A 20,047-nucleotide genomic window follows, 5' to 3' on the forward strand; every position below is an offset into this window, starting at 1 on the left:
ATCTTTTGCCTCTATGTGCTGGTTCAACAAGTGCTTAAATTCTGTTTTTTGTTTGCTGAGGTTCGGAAGGTGATTTTTGCATGGTTAATTTGCTGCTTGATTCTGTAATAGTTTCAGGGAAAGTCTATTACATGTATTTAATCTGATTGATATTGTACTCCATAGAGCTTTTTGTTTGTCTTTGTTCTTCCAAAAAAAAAACAAAAAACTGATTGATTCCATATATCTAAACTTTAAAAATCTAAGACAGTTTTAGTCGAAGCACTCTCTTCTATTCAAAGAGTAGCTACCTAAACAATGGACTCATGCATTAAGGAGACCTCCTTTTTTGATAATCAACTTGACACATTGTTGGAAAAATAAGAATTGGATCAGGTGAATCGGAATTGGCCGAACCTGAACCTGATTCCTGCCATTCTGGAGCAGTGTCTATCCACACTGGGTTTCTAGGGTTCAATCTGATTCCAGCCAATCCAGAATGGAATCAGATCAGAATCACATAGTTTGTATGAACTATGGTATTGCAGGGTCAGCTCAGGAAGCCGAGGCCAAAGAACTCCGAGAGGGAATCAATGGAGGATTATCTATTAAATGCAAAAGCTTAGAGGTGTGGACTGATTCATTGGAGATGGCTAACCGGATCTCTCAACCTCAATATCAGACTTGGCCATGGCACTTATTTTCCATACTTCTAGATATTTAGACTCTTATGAACTCTTTTTCCGTGGGATGTACTAAGAAAGTTGACAGCAGGAAACTGAACCACTGAGAAGAATTGTTCAGTTCTTTTCATCTTTTTCTAGTTATATCTGACTAGTCTCTGGTTCCATGGTTAACCAGCTATTGGAGTTTATTGAAATCCATATGATACAGTAGTTCTAAATCATCTGTTGTGATTTTTTCTCTCAGCGCATTTGATTGGAACTTGGCTATATATTAACATAAACAAAAGAAGAGATCTGAATTGGGAATTTTTCTACCCCTGATTTTGTTGCCTTAGGTGACAGTTATGTACTGGGAGAGGGTGGAAAGAAGGAAAAGCGAGGTCTCATGGTTACTTGTAATTCTAAACTCGGCTTTATAGGTCTTTAGCTCAAATTGGTAGAGCACTTGGAACATGAGTATGTCTCATTCATGTTCCAAGAGGATGGTGATTCGAATCCACCAAGGCCCTTTTGATTCAAGTTTTCATAACAAAATCAGTTAAGGCAATCATGTAAAAGTAAGAGTAAATGACTATTGTCATGTGGATAATACCATAAAAATGAAAATATGGACAAAAATGTCTTAAATGGTAAAGAAACATTTGGAATATCTTGCAGTGGCGTTTAACATCTAAAAAGTGTTTTATGTTACATAGAGTACACTTGACATCTTCTATGGAGAACCGAAGGGACATCACCATTTGGTAATTGGTAATTGGTAATGATGGTTTCTTTTGGTCCATTCACATTCCACACAGATGGTTAAAAATATCGGTATCGGTATCGTTCTCGGCCAATACAATTACGATATTGATAAGGACCAGCCTATATCAGACGGTTTTACCTTCACTTTTGTTAAAAATATTGGTATCATTCTCGGCCAATACACCTCCTGTACATCGTCGCGGGCTCTCCCAACACCTTCAACAACTCTTCTTGAAAGGCCTGAAAGCAAAGACACACTCTGTTTACTCCCAAGTCCAGCAATTCCCTTAAACATAATATTTTTACTAAAGAGAGAGAGAGCGAGAGAGAGATTTGTTTACATCCTCTTTGATTTACAGGTGAAGAATACATATGTAATGTAAGCTATAAAAGGCAGGCTGTAGGATGAAGCAAGGTTAAGAAGTGGATCGTCTAAGCCTCTAAGGTTGTGTCTTTATTAATTCCACATAAGTCAGCTCATGAAGGAGCCAGCCTTGAGGATTGTATAAATAAGGGTAAATCATATTTAATTAACTCGACGTGGTTTATGGGTTAATGAGAAAGCCCATTGCCTAGGCTGGTGACTCTTGTGTGAGGGTTGCCTGTGCCTATCATCTCCCAAAAATCGGAGTTTGTTCGTCATAACTAGTGGCCTGCTGCGATAAGCGTTCGCACGGCCACACAATTTCTTTCTTGCGTTCTTAGAACTTAACTTTTTAGTTTTGTAATCTTAATTCATGATAAGCTTTTGCCTAATTGGTCTAAATATTCTATTAAAGCATATAAATTATTGTATCTAAACGGGGCTATTAAATGACTAATGAGTGTGGCCACTCCGTTACTTATTAATTAAAAAAATTGTAAGCGGTCCAATTTATAAATGATGGATTGGATATTGGTCTTCAATTTGGTTAATTGGGCATTTGAACCATATATCTCTAAATGAGCTCTAAACGTAATTAATACTTGAGTTCGTTGAACACTAACAATTCAGCAACAATCATCCGTAATTGGGGACCAGATCCTCTGCAGTACCAATGGGGCGGTAATGCACATCGATGGCACAGCAGAGGCCAAGTGGCAATGTGCACTGCCACCCTGCCAGTAGTGCAGAGGATTTTAACGCTCTACATTCAACTTACCATCGGGCTTGACCCTCACATTGGGAATGACCATTTATTATACAGTTTGGGCTTAACAATAAGAATGACTCGCTAGAAAGGCCAAAGCAGAGAAGAGAGAATGGAAGGAGCAAATAGTCCCACTTTGGAAAGGAGAAGCAACTCAACTTTCCAATTACTCTATTTAAATGTCACTTACCGGGGTTAGTATTTGAGGCTGTGTCTTTGTTAGTCCCACATCGGTCAGCTTATGAAGGAGCAAGTCTAGAAGCTTGTATAAATAAGTCCAAGACATTAAAAAACATTAAGGCTAGCTTAAATCATATTTAATTAATTGAACGTGGGTAATGGGTTCTCGAAAAGGCCCATAGCCTAGGTTTGTGATCCTTGTGCGAGCGTTGCTTCGGTTGCTGTGATAAGCATTAACGAGGCCACACCATTTTTTAGTAATTAAAATTTTATTCTTTAGCTTTAGAAATTTTAATTCATGATAAACCTTTTCCTGGTCTAGCTACAATTAATTTGTCTAAATGTATTATTAAACCATATATATCATTGGATCTTAACGGATTATTAATGACTAATGCGACTAGTTTCACCCATCTCTCTGCAGTTTTGACCCGCATTAGATTCTGCTTGAACTTTAGAAACGGAGTCTGAATCAGCTATCAACCATGGCCTATGTCACTTTGAAACAATCAAATGGTTGATCCGATTCATTTTTTAGAAAAAACCGTGGAATTAAATGGGCGAGATTTTGGATTTTCATGGGTGGTGGTGAGGCAGTTATTGTTGACCACCCTGTGTCTAAGAACATGCACTTTGCTCTCAGACAGTTCTCTGTCTCAAAAATAAAATCAATAAGGAGAAAGAACGCTAGTTGGTTGTTTGCGGCGTACAATGCCTGTGCTCAAACACAGAGCCATGCAAAATGATCGTTATGCTCACATGAAAGTAATGTTCTCTTTCATAATCAATAGATTAAAAAGAAAAAGACTGAGCATGCGGGTGTTGTACCCAACTTTGAGTCCATCTCTCTCCCCACCCCCTGAAAAGATCTTCTGTCCGGGACATTGGTGCATGCAAGCTGCTCATCTTCCGCTCAAATAAATTTATTTTCCCATAATAAATTTTGTGGTGATATCACCACTTCTGATGCAAAATCAATTGCAACCTTGAAGCTCATATGATTTAGCTGTTTGACTACTATTTGCAAACAGCTAGATTGCCTCATGGATTTTACAGTTTTGAGTTTTATGTTCTTCAAATCCAATTTTGCAGTTTATTTAATTTAATGTACAAATAATAATAAAAGAAACAAATTAAGAGAATACAGGTGATGGACGAGAATGCCTCATGGATTTTACTGCCTAGCTCGGTCCCAATAAACACTTCAAAGCCCACCTTCACCGAGTCAGAAAGAGGCTGCTTCCCAGTCCTCTTATTCTTTCATCGGGTTAGAGTAAGAGACGGTTAACCATCCCTTTTACTACCATTGAGTTCTTTGAGTCCTACTCACTTTTTTCTTTCTTCTTTTTTGAACTGGTCTAGTCCTTCTCAAATGTTCAAGATTCCAGCAGTGTGTTTGAGAGCTGTTGGTCTAGCTTACAGTATATTGCTAGCATACTCAATATTTTTCCAAATTTAATATTAAATCAATTTATATCATTCCGTAGAAATCCTATGGTCGGAATTGCCTCGTCACCCTTTCATGTGGTATACCAAGGTGTGAGTTCATAGATCTATATCGTGGAATTTAGAAACACATGTAACCAAAAAAAAAAAAAAAAAAAAAAAACATATGATTGTGGTGGCGGTGGCGGTGGCGGTGGCGGTGGCAATAGGAATAAGGAGAAGAAGAGCAGCAGAAGCAGAGAGGAAAGGGTGGAGAGAGAGGGGGAGTGGGTAGTGATGATCATGCGGGGAAGAGGATGGTGTGGGATGGGGCTGCACGGCAGTAATGATGGTAATGGTGGGTGGCGGTGGTGGCTGCGGCAATGGTAATTGTAATGGTGGTGATGGTGAATTGGGGTATAATTGAAAATATCAATATTAGTATCTTAATTATAATTTACAAGCTTTGGGTATCTACAGTGCATTTTTTACAAACATTAGGTACCTCAATTATCATTGTTTATCTTATTTTGATTGAGGATAAAATTGGGAGGAACAGGCTTTGTCATTTGGAATTCAAAAGGATGTATTTTTTCTATTGTATCAGAATCTTTCAGCTTCTCCTCAGTTCACCATTAGGGTAGATCTTCTTGAAGCAATTTTTGAAGGCATTCTTCTTTTGGAAGTTGAAGTGGACATTTTGGATGTTTCCAACCTGATGATCAACACTAAGCTTCCTCGTCCTATCCAAGAATCAAACACTATACATGACATAAATCACCTTTCTTCTTGTTTCATCTCCAGTAATTTTCTTTTCATTCCTAGGGAGATTAACAGTGTGGCTAACTCCCTGGTTAAAAATGCCTAGGACAAATGCCTAGGACAGTTTGGCGTGAGTCCAAACTCTTGGTTGTCTGATATCTATAAATTAAACACCTTGCAATCTTCTCGCACTAATAAATGAGTTTCTTTCTATCCACCAAAAAGAAAAAAAAAAAAGTGTTTCCCAAAACATAATATTATTTGATTTATTTCATTTCACTCATGCATTACACGTTAGTTATAATTCTCGAAAATAACAAAGACAAAGAAGGCTTGATTAGGAAGGAAAAAAAATTGGTAAAAATGGAAGAGTAAAGAGAGTCAAAGATATGCATGGCGATGGATGGATGGATGGATGGATCGATCAGTAGATGAATTCTGTAATGGCCTTGAACAGATCCTCACACTTCTCTGGTTCAAAGAGTTCGATAGAATGAGGAGCCTTTTCATCGTAGAACTCCACGAAATTGACTCCACTCCCTTCCAACATCTTCATAAACTCTATCTGATGGTCCATCAACGAGTCTTCTCCACCGATTATAATCAAGCAACTCTGGCTTTTCAACGCTTCGATATCCGATTTTGATAACCCTTTCACCATAGGGTTACAATAATCGTGATTACGATCGGTGCCGATTGGCAAAGACAACTCCCACATCAGGTCCGTCGTTGGATACGGCACGAGCGGATCGTTTATCTTTCTCAGCTCTGATTCTGTCCTTTGGACCCCACCGAAGAATGGCTGACTCAGTATCAATCCACTGATCTTCACTGGCTTAAGTTGATCTAATCCCAAACTCCACAACCGCAATCCCACATTATACACCATATTCCCACCTGCACTGCCTCCCATGATGAAACACTTTGAGAAATCCACGTAATCCCTCAACCAAGGCTCACCGTTGGATTGATCTGAGGCTTGATTCTTGACCCACTGGACTGCTTCGACGCCGTCTTCGTATGCCGCGGGGAGGCGGTGCTCTGGAGCAAGACGGTAATCGACGGAGACGATAATGGCGGAGAGTTCACGAGCCATGCGGATGCATAGTTCATCGAAAGGTACAGAAGCGACCCTGCAAAGGATGAAACCACCGCCATGAAAGTAGATTATTAGAGGCAGATTGGAATGTTTGGTAGCGTTTTTAGGGCGGTAGATTCTGACGGATGTGTTTTTGGCCGCATTTAGAGGAACGTCTTTCGTTAACACATCGGCATCGACGCCGTCACCAGTGGCTGGCACTTCGGGAAATTGGGGCATTTTGATTGTTCCGTCAGGGTTTTTGAGGAAAATGAGTCGTGGGTAGGCATCAACTGGCATAGATTGATATCCCATGATTCTTCTTCTTCTTCTTCTTCTTCTTCTTCTTCTTCAATCCGTGATAATGGGATTTTATACTACATGGGAGAGAGGGGGCTTCGCAGAAAAGTGAAGGTATAAGGCACACGCACATGCAACCTCTCTCGTGAACGTCAGATTCGTACAAATTTTGGGACCCACCTACATATTCACGTCTTTTTTTTTCCACACCTACGAGGCTACGACTTATAGGCTTTACCGATCGTCATGAACGCCTTCTATACATCATCGTCCCCTACCGTTAAAGACCGACCACTGAAGAACGGTCTCCGTCTAAGACTTTTTCCTATCAATAGTAAGATTGTCAAGACTGTCTCAAATTCTTTGTAGAAAAACGAAGGTGAAAATTCACTGTCAGATTGGTATAATTTCTGGTGTCTTTTCGTTTAAGTAATTTTTAATCCAACGATAAAAAATTTTGGGACCCACCTACACATTCACAGTCTTTATTCCTCGTTTCCTCCTCCATTTACGAGGCTAATAGTTTTCACGGAGCATCATGAACGCTTTCTATAGCTATAATTTGGCATGAGCTTCATCGACCGATGGATTAGTGATCAAGGAAAATAGGAAAATGTTAGAGATAATTTTTTAGATCTATTAGATAAGAACGAAAATTACAAGATAGATAGATTTCAAATTTATTTTATATCTAATACTTTTCATTTTGAAGAGATTTAGTCAATTCCTAAAATTAGTTATACTCATGCCATGCAAGAATAAAATAAAAGTAAACTTTCAAAATTGTCCCAAAATTCTGTTTTAAACCTTTAAACCACGATGGAAAAAGTTGGAGGGAAGGGGTGCACAATTTTCTCTACCTGTTTTTATTTTTATTTTTATTTTTTATTATTTCACTCTTGTTTTTTATTATCTGTAGAGAGGGTATTTTGGAACATATAAAAACCCTAGGATGGTGGGTGAACCATCGTCTTTTTTTTTTTATATATATATATATATATATATATTTTTTTAATTTTATTTTTTTAATATGTTTCTATTAATTTCTATTCCAACAATTTTTATTGTTTCTCTCACTTTTGGGTTTTTTTTTTTGATAGAGTTTCCTTCTGCCAATTGTGAATTAGATATCATTCATCGTAGAGTGTGGGAATAAGTATTGGGAGGGTATTTTGTAACATACAAAAACCCTAGGAGGGGTTGGAAAACCCTAGAATGGTGGGTGAACCATCGTCTATTTTTATTTTATTTTATTTAGTATATTTCTATTGTTTTCTACTCCAACAATTAAGATGTACTTCCCTTCGGATTCGATGTTATATCTTTGATTTTATTTTTTTGAGGGGATAATTACCACTTTGATTTCTACTCCTGCAATTAAGGTGCATTTTCATCAGTGATGTTATGTACAATAGTCCCACATCGGTCCCGTAAGGGCTTGGATGTGGGCATATATAATATTGGGTTCCCTCCCCTTGTAGACCAGTTTTTGAGGGTGAGTTCTTCCAATCATATCATTTGAGTTTTTAAAACGGTTAAACGAGGATAGGAAAATTTTGGAAGTTTTTTTTTAAAAAATTTTATTCTAACATGGCATGAGTACTAACCAACTTTGAGATTAGTAAATCTTTTTTAAAGTAGAAAGTAGTTTATGTAAAACAAATTTGAAACTTACTTATCTTGTAATTTCCATTCTTATTCTATTTACAGAAATGTAGGATGGCTCTTTGTAGACTTTCCTAATCTAAGGAACACTATTGGTTAGAGTGTCAATTAGATTGCAATTGCTGAGCCGGTGATTAGTGTAGCAATCTTCTTCATAAGGTAATGGATCTTGACACTGTGTATAAGAGATTGAAATCTATTTTGAATTTTGGATGTCAATCCTTGCTTAGTCGATATTGAGTCGAAATTATCTCTAACAGTTGGAAAATCAGGTTTTCTAATTCGACTCATTTTTTTAGAAAATCTAGTGACTCGGCCTGGTCAAACCGAATCACATTTTTTTTAATTTTTTAAAATACAATAAATATATATAAATTAATATAAAATCATAAAATAGAATTAAACATTTCATCATTGATAACTCTCCTACCCTTCCCCTTCCTATCTAACTACCCATCATTGTTGGATTTCTCTAGGAATAAATAAGAATATAAGATAGTTGGGCTATCTAAAAAACTGATAATTTGTGTCTTATGTTCAAAAAACTGCGCCTCATCTCCTTTTCCGTCTTCTTGGACCGGTGAACGTGAAAGTGTGAACATATCTCTCTCTCTCCCTATATATATATATCTAGGGATGTAAACGGATCGGATTCGGATCGGATACAGATCGGATGTGATCGAGTCGTATATTCCCGGTCGAATACGGATACCTCTAAACGGATTCGGATGCGGATCGACGGATTTTTGACCATCCGCTTACATCTCTACCTTGTGTAACCCGGACCTTCCTCCCCTAGCGGATACAATTCACTCTCAATCCATATCTCTTAGATCATGATTCTCTTTTCATCATATTCTAGAACTTATTTAATCTTCAAAACCCCTTGAAATCATTATTTACTTAATTTTTTATTATTAAGTATTCGGATTTTTTCGGACGGATTTTAATCGGAGTATTCGGATTATTTTCCGGATATCTCTAAACGAATATCGATGCCCCTAAACGAATACGGATGCGATTCGGATTCGATTTCAATTATCCATTTACATCCCTATATATATCTGCGGTCAAGGTCAGCAATACACCCAATCAATCTAGAACGTGTCAAAAAAGACGACATGTAAGAAAAAAATATCTGATAATGCTGGTTTTAGTTACCCAACATTGGTTGCTATACGCGGCAAAAATGAAGAACCCAGGTTGAGGTGGTACAGCCGTACAGTTGCCTAATCTGACTTTGAAGGGCTAATTCCAACCTATTCTCCAAACCCTATCTTGATTATTGAATCGGAATGTTCTTTACTTGAAGCTACTTCCTTCTTCCCAAACCCTTATCTTGATTCTTTAATCTTGAGTTTAAGAATCTAAAAAGAAAAAGTTTGCCTTTGTGTCCGGCAACTTCCATTAGCTCCACAATTAACTACCGCCGTGTCAATTGCGAGTCAAGTCGCCCATAAATTTTATGGTCACCTTACCTGATCGAAAGCTTCCGTCAACCACTTCCGTCAGCTTCATAGCTAATCGTCGTGTAAAATACGAGTCAAGTTCCAACACTTTAAAAACAAAAAAACCAAAAAAACAGCTATGGACCAAGTCTCACAAAAACAAATTCAACCAAATCAGATGGTCACATCTCCGTCTTTTTCCAAAGGATTTTGGAATCTTAGAAAATAATCTCATAGGTTTTTCACCACCCAACTGGAAAAAAGTCACATGGGATCTAGGTGATTGGACTGTAAAATCCATGAGGCTCATAAGTCCTCGGAGGTTAATATTTTCCATTTCCAAGCTCATGGTGTGCATCCTCAAAGCTGGCTTGGTATGCTTTGTTTGTGAACTATTACACATAATGACACATTTTCTCTATTTTTCATTTTACTTTTAAAAATCTATCTCTTAAGTATATATGGAGATGACCTTATAACAACATATTACATAATTAGTAATGTTATATCATGTATTTAATCCCTATATTTAATACCAAGTTTAATGTTTGATGTTTCTGAGGACAACTGCTAGCACAACTAGTTGATGGATAAGGTAGTAGAGTCTAGACCCTGCTCCTCACCTGGTATCCGCCCCCCCCCCCTCTGTTATCAAAACCCCCTTTGTAACATAAAAAATTTGATGTTTCCTAGTCTATAGCTGGTTCCTTTAGCTGTCCATCCTTTTTTTTTTTCTTTTTCTATAAGCTTAAGCTTTTATTTATAAATCGTGATTTTGAGGCTCATTTGCTCGCTAATAGTGCTATAAAGATCTCCTTAGCTTCTTTTAATTGAATGATTTTGTCCCGTTTGGTAGAATAATTTTTTTCACCATCAATTAGATTAAGATTAAAGTTCACGAACTTACATAATCACATGACTAGATGGTTGGTCCCCACTCCTTTTAATATATGGAGGAGGTAATTAATTAATGGTTTTAATTGAGTATAAATATAGTGTATATAGCAGCTAGATAAGATCACATTTTCTTTTAAGGATTTTTTTATTTAAAATCTTAGTTCTTGGCCAGCCAATAACGACCATTTTTAATTGTTCTTATTAATTCAATTCTAATGTGAATCTCAATTCATTAATGCTAATCAATTATTCTATTAAAATTTTTTTTTTTAATGAAAGTGTAATCACACAAACCACACACCATTTTGGAAGGTTGCCATTCTTTACCAACCTTCCAAAATCAACTATTTTGTAGTAGACAATTTTATAATTTTCCACCCCCAAGTCCCAATAATGTAATTTTGGATGTATATGGATTGACCCGCCAACCACCCACTCAGAGAAGATGCTCTCTCTGCAAGTCAAACTAGTACCAGGATCCTTTGCAGTATCGGCGGGATGGCGGTGCACATTCGACGACACAATAGAGGCCAGGTGGCACACATGGCACACATGGCCTCTACTGTGCCGTCGGATGTGCACCGCCGCCCCGCCGTTACTGCAGAGTACTTTAATACGTCAAATTATTATATTCCATGAACTTGGTGAAAGTGCACCAAACACTTACTTCAGAATCTTTTATTTTTTGGTAGTGACTTCAAAACCCACACAAGATTTAACAATTTTAAAATTACCATGCCCTCCTCTTAATTTTTATTTTAGCAGAATTCACCTCGGTCACATCTGTCATGACCGTCTATACCTTTCTTAAGATAATACCCTGGCTTGGATTATCAAGTCATCCCGTCTTATTAGTTCAAACCTGAATTTGAAGCACATGCATTTGACTGGGTCTAATCAATAGCGTACTTAATTGACTACTGCTAGGTCCAAAATCCACCTCGGTTACAACTATCATGGCCGCTGGCCTGGATTATCAAGTCATTCTGTCTTATTAGTTCAAACCAGAATTTGAAGTACATGCATTTGACCGGGTCTAATCAATAGCGTACTTAATTGACTACTGCTAGGTCCAGAATCCACCTCGGTCATATCTGTCATGGCCGTGATTGTCCAGACCTTTCTTAAGATAAATACCCTGGCATGGATTATCAAGTCTTTCGGTCTTATTAGCTCAAACATGAATTTGAAGTATATGCATTTGATTGGGCCTGATCAATAGCATACTTAATTGACTACTGCTAGGTCCAGAATCCACCTTGATCACATCTATCATGGCCGTCTAGACTTTTCTTAAGATAAATACCCTGCCCAGTTCTATCCCTAGTCATGAAAATATTTAAGGTGAAAACCTATGGACAACCATAGCCCGTTAATGTCATACAATCATAATCACAAATAAACACTTTATTTATACATTTCTGGACATATTTCCAACAATCTCCCACTTGGACATCAAATCCAACTGCCTATGTATTTAAGTCTCATGTTTTCAGCATGCCTTTCAAATACATTCTGTGACAAACTCTTTGTTATAGGATCTGATAAATTGTTTACAGTGTCAACCTTAGCTATGGCTACATCACCAAGCTGTATGATCTCTCTGATGAAATGATACTTTCGTTCCATATGCATGTTGCGTTGATGGGCTCTAAGTTCCTTTGCTTGTGCAATAGCTCCCCTATTATCATAATACAACTGTATGGGGTGCTTCACCAGCTCAGGAACCACTCGCAGTTCAGTCAAGAATTTTCTCAACCAAACTCCCTCTTTTGCTGCTTCACAATTTGCCAGGTACCCAACTTCTATTGTGAAATCAGCTGTTGACTTCTGTTTAGTACTTTTTCAGGTAACCACCCCACCACCCAAAATAAAAACCATCCCAGATGTGGATTTTCTGTCATCTTTGTCAGTTTGAAAATCTGAGTCTGTGTAACCCAGAACTGACAACTAGTCACAACCATACACTAAAAAATAGTCCTTGGTTCTTCTCAAATATTTGAGGATATTCTTGACAGCTATCCAATGTTCTTGTCCAGGATTGGACTGATATCGGTTCATAATCCCTACAGCATAACAAATATCTGGCTTGGTACACAATATTGCGTATATGAGACTCCCTACAGCAGATGCATAAGGAATTCTCCTCATAGCCTCAATATCTTTAGTAGTTTGAGGACATTGAGACTTAGATAATGTAACTTCATGTTTGAAAGGAACATTTACTCTCTTGAAATCTTGCATGTTAAACCTAGCCAGAACCTTATCAATGTAGTTGGACTGTGACAAACCTAACATCCTATTCTTGCGATCTCTCACAAGTTTTATCCCAAGGATGTAACTAGCTTCACCAAGATCTTTCATCGAGAAATTAGTGGACAACCACATCTTAACAGATGTCAGCATACCTACATCATTCCCAATGAGTAATATATCATCCACATATAGGACTAGAAAACAAACTGCATGGGTCGTTAAACGCCTTCTGTAGCCAACCCATAAGTAACTTCTAATCCAACGATAACAAACTTTGGGACCCACCTACACATTCACGTCTTTATTCCTCATTTCCTCCCCACTTACGAGGCTACAACTTATAGGCTTCACCGAGCATCATGAATGCCTTCTATAGCTACAATCTGGCATGAGCTTCATCGACCGATGGATTAGTGATCAAGGGAAATAGGAAAATATTAGAGATAATTTTTTAGATCTAGTAGATAAGAACGGAAATTACAAGATAGGCAGGTTTCAAATTTGTTTTATATCCAATACTTTTCATTTTGAAAAGATTTAATCAATTCCTAAAATTAGTTATACTCATGCCACATAAGAATAAAATAAAAGTAAACTTTCAAAATTGTCCCAAAAATCTGTTTTAAACCTTTAAACTACAATGGGAAAAATTGGAGGGAAGGGGCGCACAATTTTCTCTACCTGTTTTTATTTTTCTTTTATTATTTCTCACTTTTGTTTTTTATTATAAGTAGGGAGGGTATTTTGGAACATACAAAAACCCTAGGATGGTGGATGAACCATCGTTTTTTTTTTTTTTTTTTATATATATATATTTTTATTTTTTTTAATATGTTTCTATTATTTTCTATTCCAATAATTTTTATTGTTTCTCTCACTTTTGGTTTTTTTTTTTTTCTGACCGAGTTTCCTTCCACCAATTGTGAATTAGATCTCATTCACCATAGGACGTGGGAATAAGTATTGGGAGGGTATTTTGGAACATACAAAAACCTTAGGAGGGGTTGGAAAACCCTTGTATGGTGGGTGAACCATCGTCTTGTTTTATTTTATTTTATTTAATATATTTCTATTGTTTTCTACTCCAATAACTAAGATGTACTTCCCTTCGGATTCGATGCTATATCTTTGAATTTTTTTTTAGGGGATAATAACCACTTTGATATCTACTCCTGCAATTAAGGTGCATTTTCATCGGTGATGTTATGTACAATAGTTCCACATCGGTCCCGTAAGGGCTTGGATGTGGGCATATATAATATTTGGTTCCCTGCCCTTGTAGACCGATTTATGAGGGTGAGTTCTTCCAATCATATCATTTGAGTTTTTAAAATAGTTAAACGAGGATGGGAAAATTTTGGAAGTTTTTTTTTGAAATTTTATTCTAACGTGGCATGAGTACTATCCAACTTTGGGATTAAGTAAATCTTTTTTAAAATAAAAAGTAGTTTATGTAAAACAAATTTGAAACTTACTTATCTTGTAATTTCCGTTCTTATTCTATTTATAGCTCTTTGTAAACTTTCCCTAATCTGAGGAGCACTATTGGCTAGAGTGTCAATTAGATTGCTATTGCTGAGCCAGTGATTGGTGTAGCAATCTTCTTCATAAGGTAATGAATCTTGACAGCTATGTACAAGGGATTGGAATCTATTTTGAATTTTGGATGTCAATCCTTGTTTAATCGATAATGAGTTGGAATTATCTCTAACAGTTGAAAAACCAGATTTTCTAACTCGACTCGCTATTTTAGAAAACCTGGTCGTGGTGACTTTGCCTGGTCAAACCTGATGAAACCGAATCACATATGTTTTTTTAATTTTTTTAAATACAATAAATATATATAATTTGTGTCATATGCTCAAAAAACTGCATCTCATCCTTTTCCGTCTTCTTCTTGGACCGGTGAAAGTGCAAACTTCTGCTCTCTATATATATATTTTCGGTCAAGGTCAGCAATACACATATCAAAAACGAAGACATGTTAGAAAAAAATAATCTGGTAATGCTGGTTTTAGTTACCCAGCATTTGTTGCTAAATGAAGAACCCAGGTTGAGGTGGTACAGCCGTGCAGTTGCCTAATCTGACTTTGAAGGGCTAATTCCATTCTATTCCGCAAACCTTATCTTGATTCCTGAATCGGAATGGGTTTGAATTCTTTACTGGAAGCTACTTCCCCCTATTCCCCAACTTTATCTTGATTCTTTAATCTTGAGTTTAAGAATCTAAAAAGAAAAAGTTTGCCTTTGTTGCCGTCAACTACCATCAACTCCACAATTAACAATTAACTACGGCGTCAATTACGAGTCAAGTCGCCCATAAATTTTATGGTCACCTTACCTGGAAACCTACGTCCACAACTATGTTATTTCTCACACTCTTAACCTTCGTCCATCCTCTCTTTATATACCTCTATTTATATAGAGGGTTAGAGATGATGTTACAAGGATTATTATTGTGATAAGGATAAGAACAGTACGTTCTACAGTTTACATGTACTTGATCACAATCCTTGAACTTGGGAGATTTGCTATCTTTGAGTTTAGGAGAGTTTGATTGTAACTCTATGACTGCAGCAGCCTTGTGCGTTGGTTTATGGATAACCATTGTGATGCTCTTATCTGCTGAGGATAAAACCTTATCCTTATCTTTAACAGTAGTGGTCTGGTGCGATAAGCTAGCGTTTGCACGGCCACGCAATTTCGTGGTTCCTAAAACTAAATTTTTTAGTTTTGTAATCTTAATTCATGATAAGCTTTTGCCTAATTGGTCTTATAAATATACTATTAAAGCATAAAAATTATTGTATCTAAACGGGCCTATTAAATGACTAATGAGTGTGGCCACTCCATTACTTATTAATTAAAAAAATTGTAAGCGGTTCAATTTATAAATGATGGGTTGGATATTGGTCTTCAATTTGGTTAAATGGGCATTTGAACCATGTATCTCTAAATGAGCTTTAAACGTAATTAATACTTGAGTTCGTTGAACACTAACAATTCAGCAACAATCAGGCGTAATTGGGGACCAGGATTCTCTGCAGTACTGGTGGGGCAGCGGTGCACATCGACGGCACAGCAGAGGCCAGGTAACAATGTGCACCACCGCCCCGCCAGTATTACAGAGGATTTTAATGCTCTACATTCGGTTTAGACTGATACTTTTAATAAATGGACCAGGCTGTTCTCAGGTAAGCTTGATTGTTACTTGTAGGATCGAGTTATCGAGTCAAACTGAAGGTTGGACTCTTCTCATGAGGGGGAGGATGATGCAACTCATCTTGGCCCTAGCCCATGAACAGTCCCACCTGAAGTTACTGATTTCTTTGAAATTGCAATTTTCTTGAAGTTCTCTTACATAAGTGAGGAGAAAAGATGGCTATGGGATTCTACATTCTCAGGAATTTGCAATTCTGAGTATTGTGTCCAACCATGAAAATGAAAAGATGGACAAAAATGCCTCAATGTTTTAAAAATGGAGTTCTCTTATCATCGATGAAAGACTCCACCTTTATAATATGGTTGGATTCTTTCCTTCACTCAATAGTGTTCAAATTGCTTATTGGCCATGATATTTAAGGATTCATACACCTCTTGCACGTCGTGGCGGGCTCTCCCACACACCTTCAACGACTCTTCTTGAAAGGCCTGAACCCCATGACACCCTCTGTTTACTCCCAAGTCCAGCAATTCCCTCATCTTTGTTGTATCTCAAACCTCCTGATATCCATTTTAATGGAGATGTTGAAATTTCAGCAAAAGAATGGAAACCAAATTTTGATCCCAGCGAGTGTAGATAGGACTGCAGAGAGGAGCCTCGGTATTCCTCCTTTTGTGTGTTGGATAACAATAAGAATGACTCGCTAGAAATTAAGGCCAAAGCAGAGAAGAGAGAATGGAAGCATGCATATAGTCCCACTTTGGTACCGGGGTAGTATTTGAGGCTGTGTCTTTGTTAGTCCCACATCGGTCAGCTTATGAAGGAGCAAGTCTAGAAGCTTGTATAAATAAGTCCAAGACATTAAAAACCATTAAGGCTTAAATCATATTTAATTAATTGGACGTGGGTAATGGGTTCTCGAAAAGGCCCATAGCCTAGGTTTGTGATCCTTGTGCGAGGGTTGCTTAATTCGGTTGCTGTGATAAGCATTCACGAGGCCACACCATTTCTTAGTAATTAAAATTTTATTCTTTAGCTTTAGAAATTTTAATTCATGATAAACCTTTTCCTGGTCTAGCTACAATTAATTTGTCTAAATGTATTATTAAACCATATATATCATTGAATCTTAACGGATTATTAATGACTAATGCGACTAGTTTCACTCATCTCTCTGCAGTTTTGACCCGTATTAGATTCTGCTTGAACTTTTGTAACGGAGTCTGAATCAGCTATCAACCATGGCCTATGTCACTTTGAAACAATCAAATGGTTGATCCGATTCATTTTTAAGAAAAAACCGTGGAATTAAATGGGCGAGATTTTGGACTTTCATGGGTGGTGGTGAGGCAGTTATTTTGACCACCCTATGTCTAAGAACATGCACTTTGCTCCGAGACAGTTCTCTGTCTCAAAAATAAAATCAATAAGGAGAAAGAACGCTAGTTGGTTGTTTGCGGCGCACAATCCCTGTGCTCAAACACAGAGCCATGCAAAATGATTGTTATGCTCACATGAAAGTAATGTTCTCTTTCGCAATCAATAGATTAAAAAGAAAAAGACTGAGAATGCGGGCGCTGTACGGGACATTGGTGCATGCATGCTGCTCATCTTCCGCTCAAATAAAAATTATTTTCCCATAATAAATTTTGTGGTGAAATGAATGAAGTATAAGTCTCTGCAGATTTTTCTGTTTAGCCCTGTTAAAGAAGAAGAGAAGAAGAGAAGAAGAGCGAAGGAGAGAAGAAAGGAGCCACCAAGACTTAACGTGGTTCGGTTCAAGAGACCTACGTCCACGAGAGAAAGGCTTTTCACTATATCAGTTTAGGATATTACACATCCTATTTAAAGATAACTCGTAGGAGAATTGAGGAGTTATCTGTGGAAGGTTTTCTCTACACAAAGGAAAGGGAGGTGGGTTCCTGCTGTCATCCTTATCATATATTACAGAATTGGATTCGCCTAATTTCTTTCCATTCATAGACTTCCTTTGATTGTGCGCTGGTGCCTTATCATATGAGTTGTTGCTGATGGCGAGAGATTTCCTCTCATACACCCCCTCAAACTCAAGGGGGAGGGAACCACCTTGAGGTTGCGCATTAACATTGCAAAGCGCTGATGTGAGAGTGATTTTGTAAAAATGTCAGCAAGTTGATCCTTTGTGAAAATGTATCGAACATCGAGATCACCTTTGGCCACCTTGTCCCGGACAAAGTTAAAATCTATTTCCACATGCTTGGTGCGGGCATGGAAAACTGGGTTGGCGGTGAGGTACGTAGCACCAACATTGTCGCACCATAAAATTGGGGCCGTTGGAAGATAAATATGAAGTTCCTTGAGCAGGGACTGTAGCCAGGTCAATTCTGCTTGTGTTGGCAATGGCCCTATATTAAACTCCATCTTGCGAACGCAACAGAGCTTGCTTACGAGAGCTCCAGGAAATCAAATTGGTACCATGAAAAATTGCAAACCCACCAGTAGACTTCCTATCATCAGCACATCCGGCCCAGTCGGCGTCCGAAAAGGCAGAGAGCTTGATCTGAGATTGTTTTTCAAATGATAAGCCATGATCAATAGTACCCTATAAGTAGCGAAGGATACGTTTCACCGCAACCCAGTGGTCGGTTGTTGGTTGTTGCATAAACTGACAGACCCGATTTACTGCGAATTGAATGTCGGGCCGAGTTAAGGTAGCATATTGTAGGGCCCCGACAATGCTGCGGTACAATGTCATATCATCCATTGGCACCCCTGAAAATTGGGTGAGATGACTCGAGACAGCCATGGGTGTGGAAATAGGCTTACATCCATCCATTTGTGCCCTCTTCAATAAATCCAATACATATTGACGCTGGGAGAGAACCATGCCATTGGGTGTTTTAAGAATATTGATGCCCAGAAAATAATGAATGGGCCCGAGATCCTTGACTGCAAATGTGCGTGCCATTTTGTTTTTGAAGGTCTTAAGATGGTCATCACTAGTGCCGGTAATGATTATATCATCAACATAAATGAGGATGTATATGGTCACTGTACTGGTGTTGTTGAAAAATAGAGAAGTGTCCATCTTTGAGCTTTCAAATCCATGTTCGAACAGAAAATTACTAAGCTGTTCAAACCATGCTCGCGATGCTTGCTTCAGGCCATATAATGAGCGTTGTAGCTTGCAAATATGATTTGGATAATTAGGATCAGTGAACCCTGGATGTTGGGACATAAACACTTCTTCTTTGAGCACACCATGTAGGAAAGCATTTTGTACGTCCATCTGACGAATGGGCCAAGACCATGATAAAGCAATAGATAAAATCAGTCTTATTGTGGTGGGTTTTATAATGGGGCTAAAAGTCTCACTATAATCCAGCCCTTCTTGTTGGTTAAACCCTTTTGCAACAAGCCTTGCTTTGTACCTATCTATTGACCCATCAGCTTTGCGTTTGACCCGATATACCCATTTACAACCAACGACGTTCATGTGCGGGTGGCGAGGCACTAGAGTCCAAGTACCATTTTGTAAGAGAGCATTAAATTCAAAGTCCATCGCAGCTCTCCATTCAGGGAATCGATTGGCTGTGGTAAAGGATGTTGGTTCATGGGCGGCAGGGCTGGTATTCGCCATTAGAACACGGGGACGTCGTGTTCCATCCTAATTGCTGGTTATCATTGGATGACGGGTGACAGGCGGAGTCTCAATGGGAATGTCAACAACACATTCAAGTGAAGGTGGAGAGTTAGAGTTGATTTGTGTTGTGGAAGTATGTGATGGTGATGGTGAGACTTCGTTGGGTATGGTGGGAGAAATATGGGTAGTGGGTGGTGGTGTTGTGTTAATGGTCTCGGTCCTTGGCATGGTAGATGGCCAAGAGAGGATTGGAGGTGGTCCAAGAATCGAGGGCTGAGATGGTGCCACTAAGCATGGGGAAGGCTGGGCTTCTGCAAAAGGAAACCAAGCTTCATTAAAGACCACGTGCCGTGAGACTATTACACGCCTGGAATTCATGTCATAGCAAATGTAACCATAGTGCCGTGAGACTATTACACGCCTGGAATTCATGTCATAGCAAATGTAACCACGGTGCCGTGAGCTATATCCCAAGAAAATATGAAGATCGGATCGGTGGAGGAGTTAGTCACAGTGGAAGCATGGGAGGATTGCTGGTCCCGAGGCTCTGATACCATGTTAAAGAAGAAGAGAAGAAGAGTGAAGGAGAGAAGAAAGGAGACAATAAGACTTATCGTGGTTCGGTTCAAGAGACCTACGTCCACGAGAGAAAGGCTTTTCACTATATCAATTTAGGATATTATACATCCTATTTAAAGATAACTCGTAGGAG

The 20,047-nt window shown here is 38.2% G+C and overlaps 1 protein-coding gene across 1 annotated transcript; it reads right to left on the bottom strand.

Annotated features, from left to right (window-relative positions):
* Positions 1 to 5,326: 5,326 nt before the first annotated feature.
* On the bottom strand, positions 5,327 to 6,299 carry LOC122666017 (probable carboxylesterase 8). The gene has a single exon (XM_043862133.1). It carries the CDS (start codon positions 6,297 to 6,299, stop codon positions 5,331 to 5,333), a length of 969 nt encoding a protein of 322 aa, XP_043718068.1. The 3' UTR covers positions 5,327 to 5,330.
* Between the last annotated feature and the right edge of the window lie 13,748 nt (positions 6,300 to 20,047).

This window comes from Telopea speciosissima, chromosome 6 (genome assembly GCF_018873765.1).
Source record: "Telopea speciosissima isolate NSW1024214 ecotype Mountain lineage chromosome 6, Tspe_v1, whole genome shotgun sequence".
In the NCBI taxonomy this organism is placed as follows: domain Eukaryota; kingdom Viridiplantae; phylum Streptophyta; class Magnoliopsida; order Proteales; family Proteaceae; genus Telopea; species Telopea speciosissima.

Excerpts from the sequence above, each read along its gene's own strand:
- LOC122666017 (XM_043862133.1), bottom strand. The coding sequence starts at position 6,299 with ATGGGATATCAATCTATGCCAGTTGATGCCTACCCACGACTCATTTTC.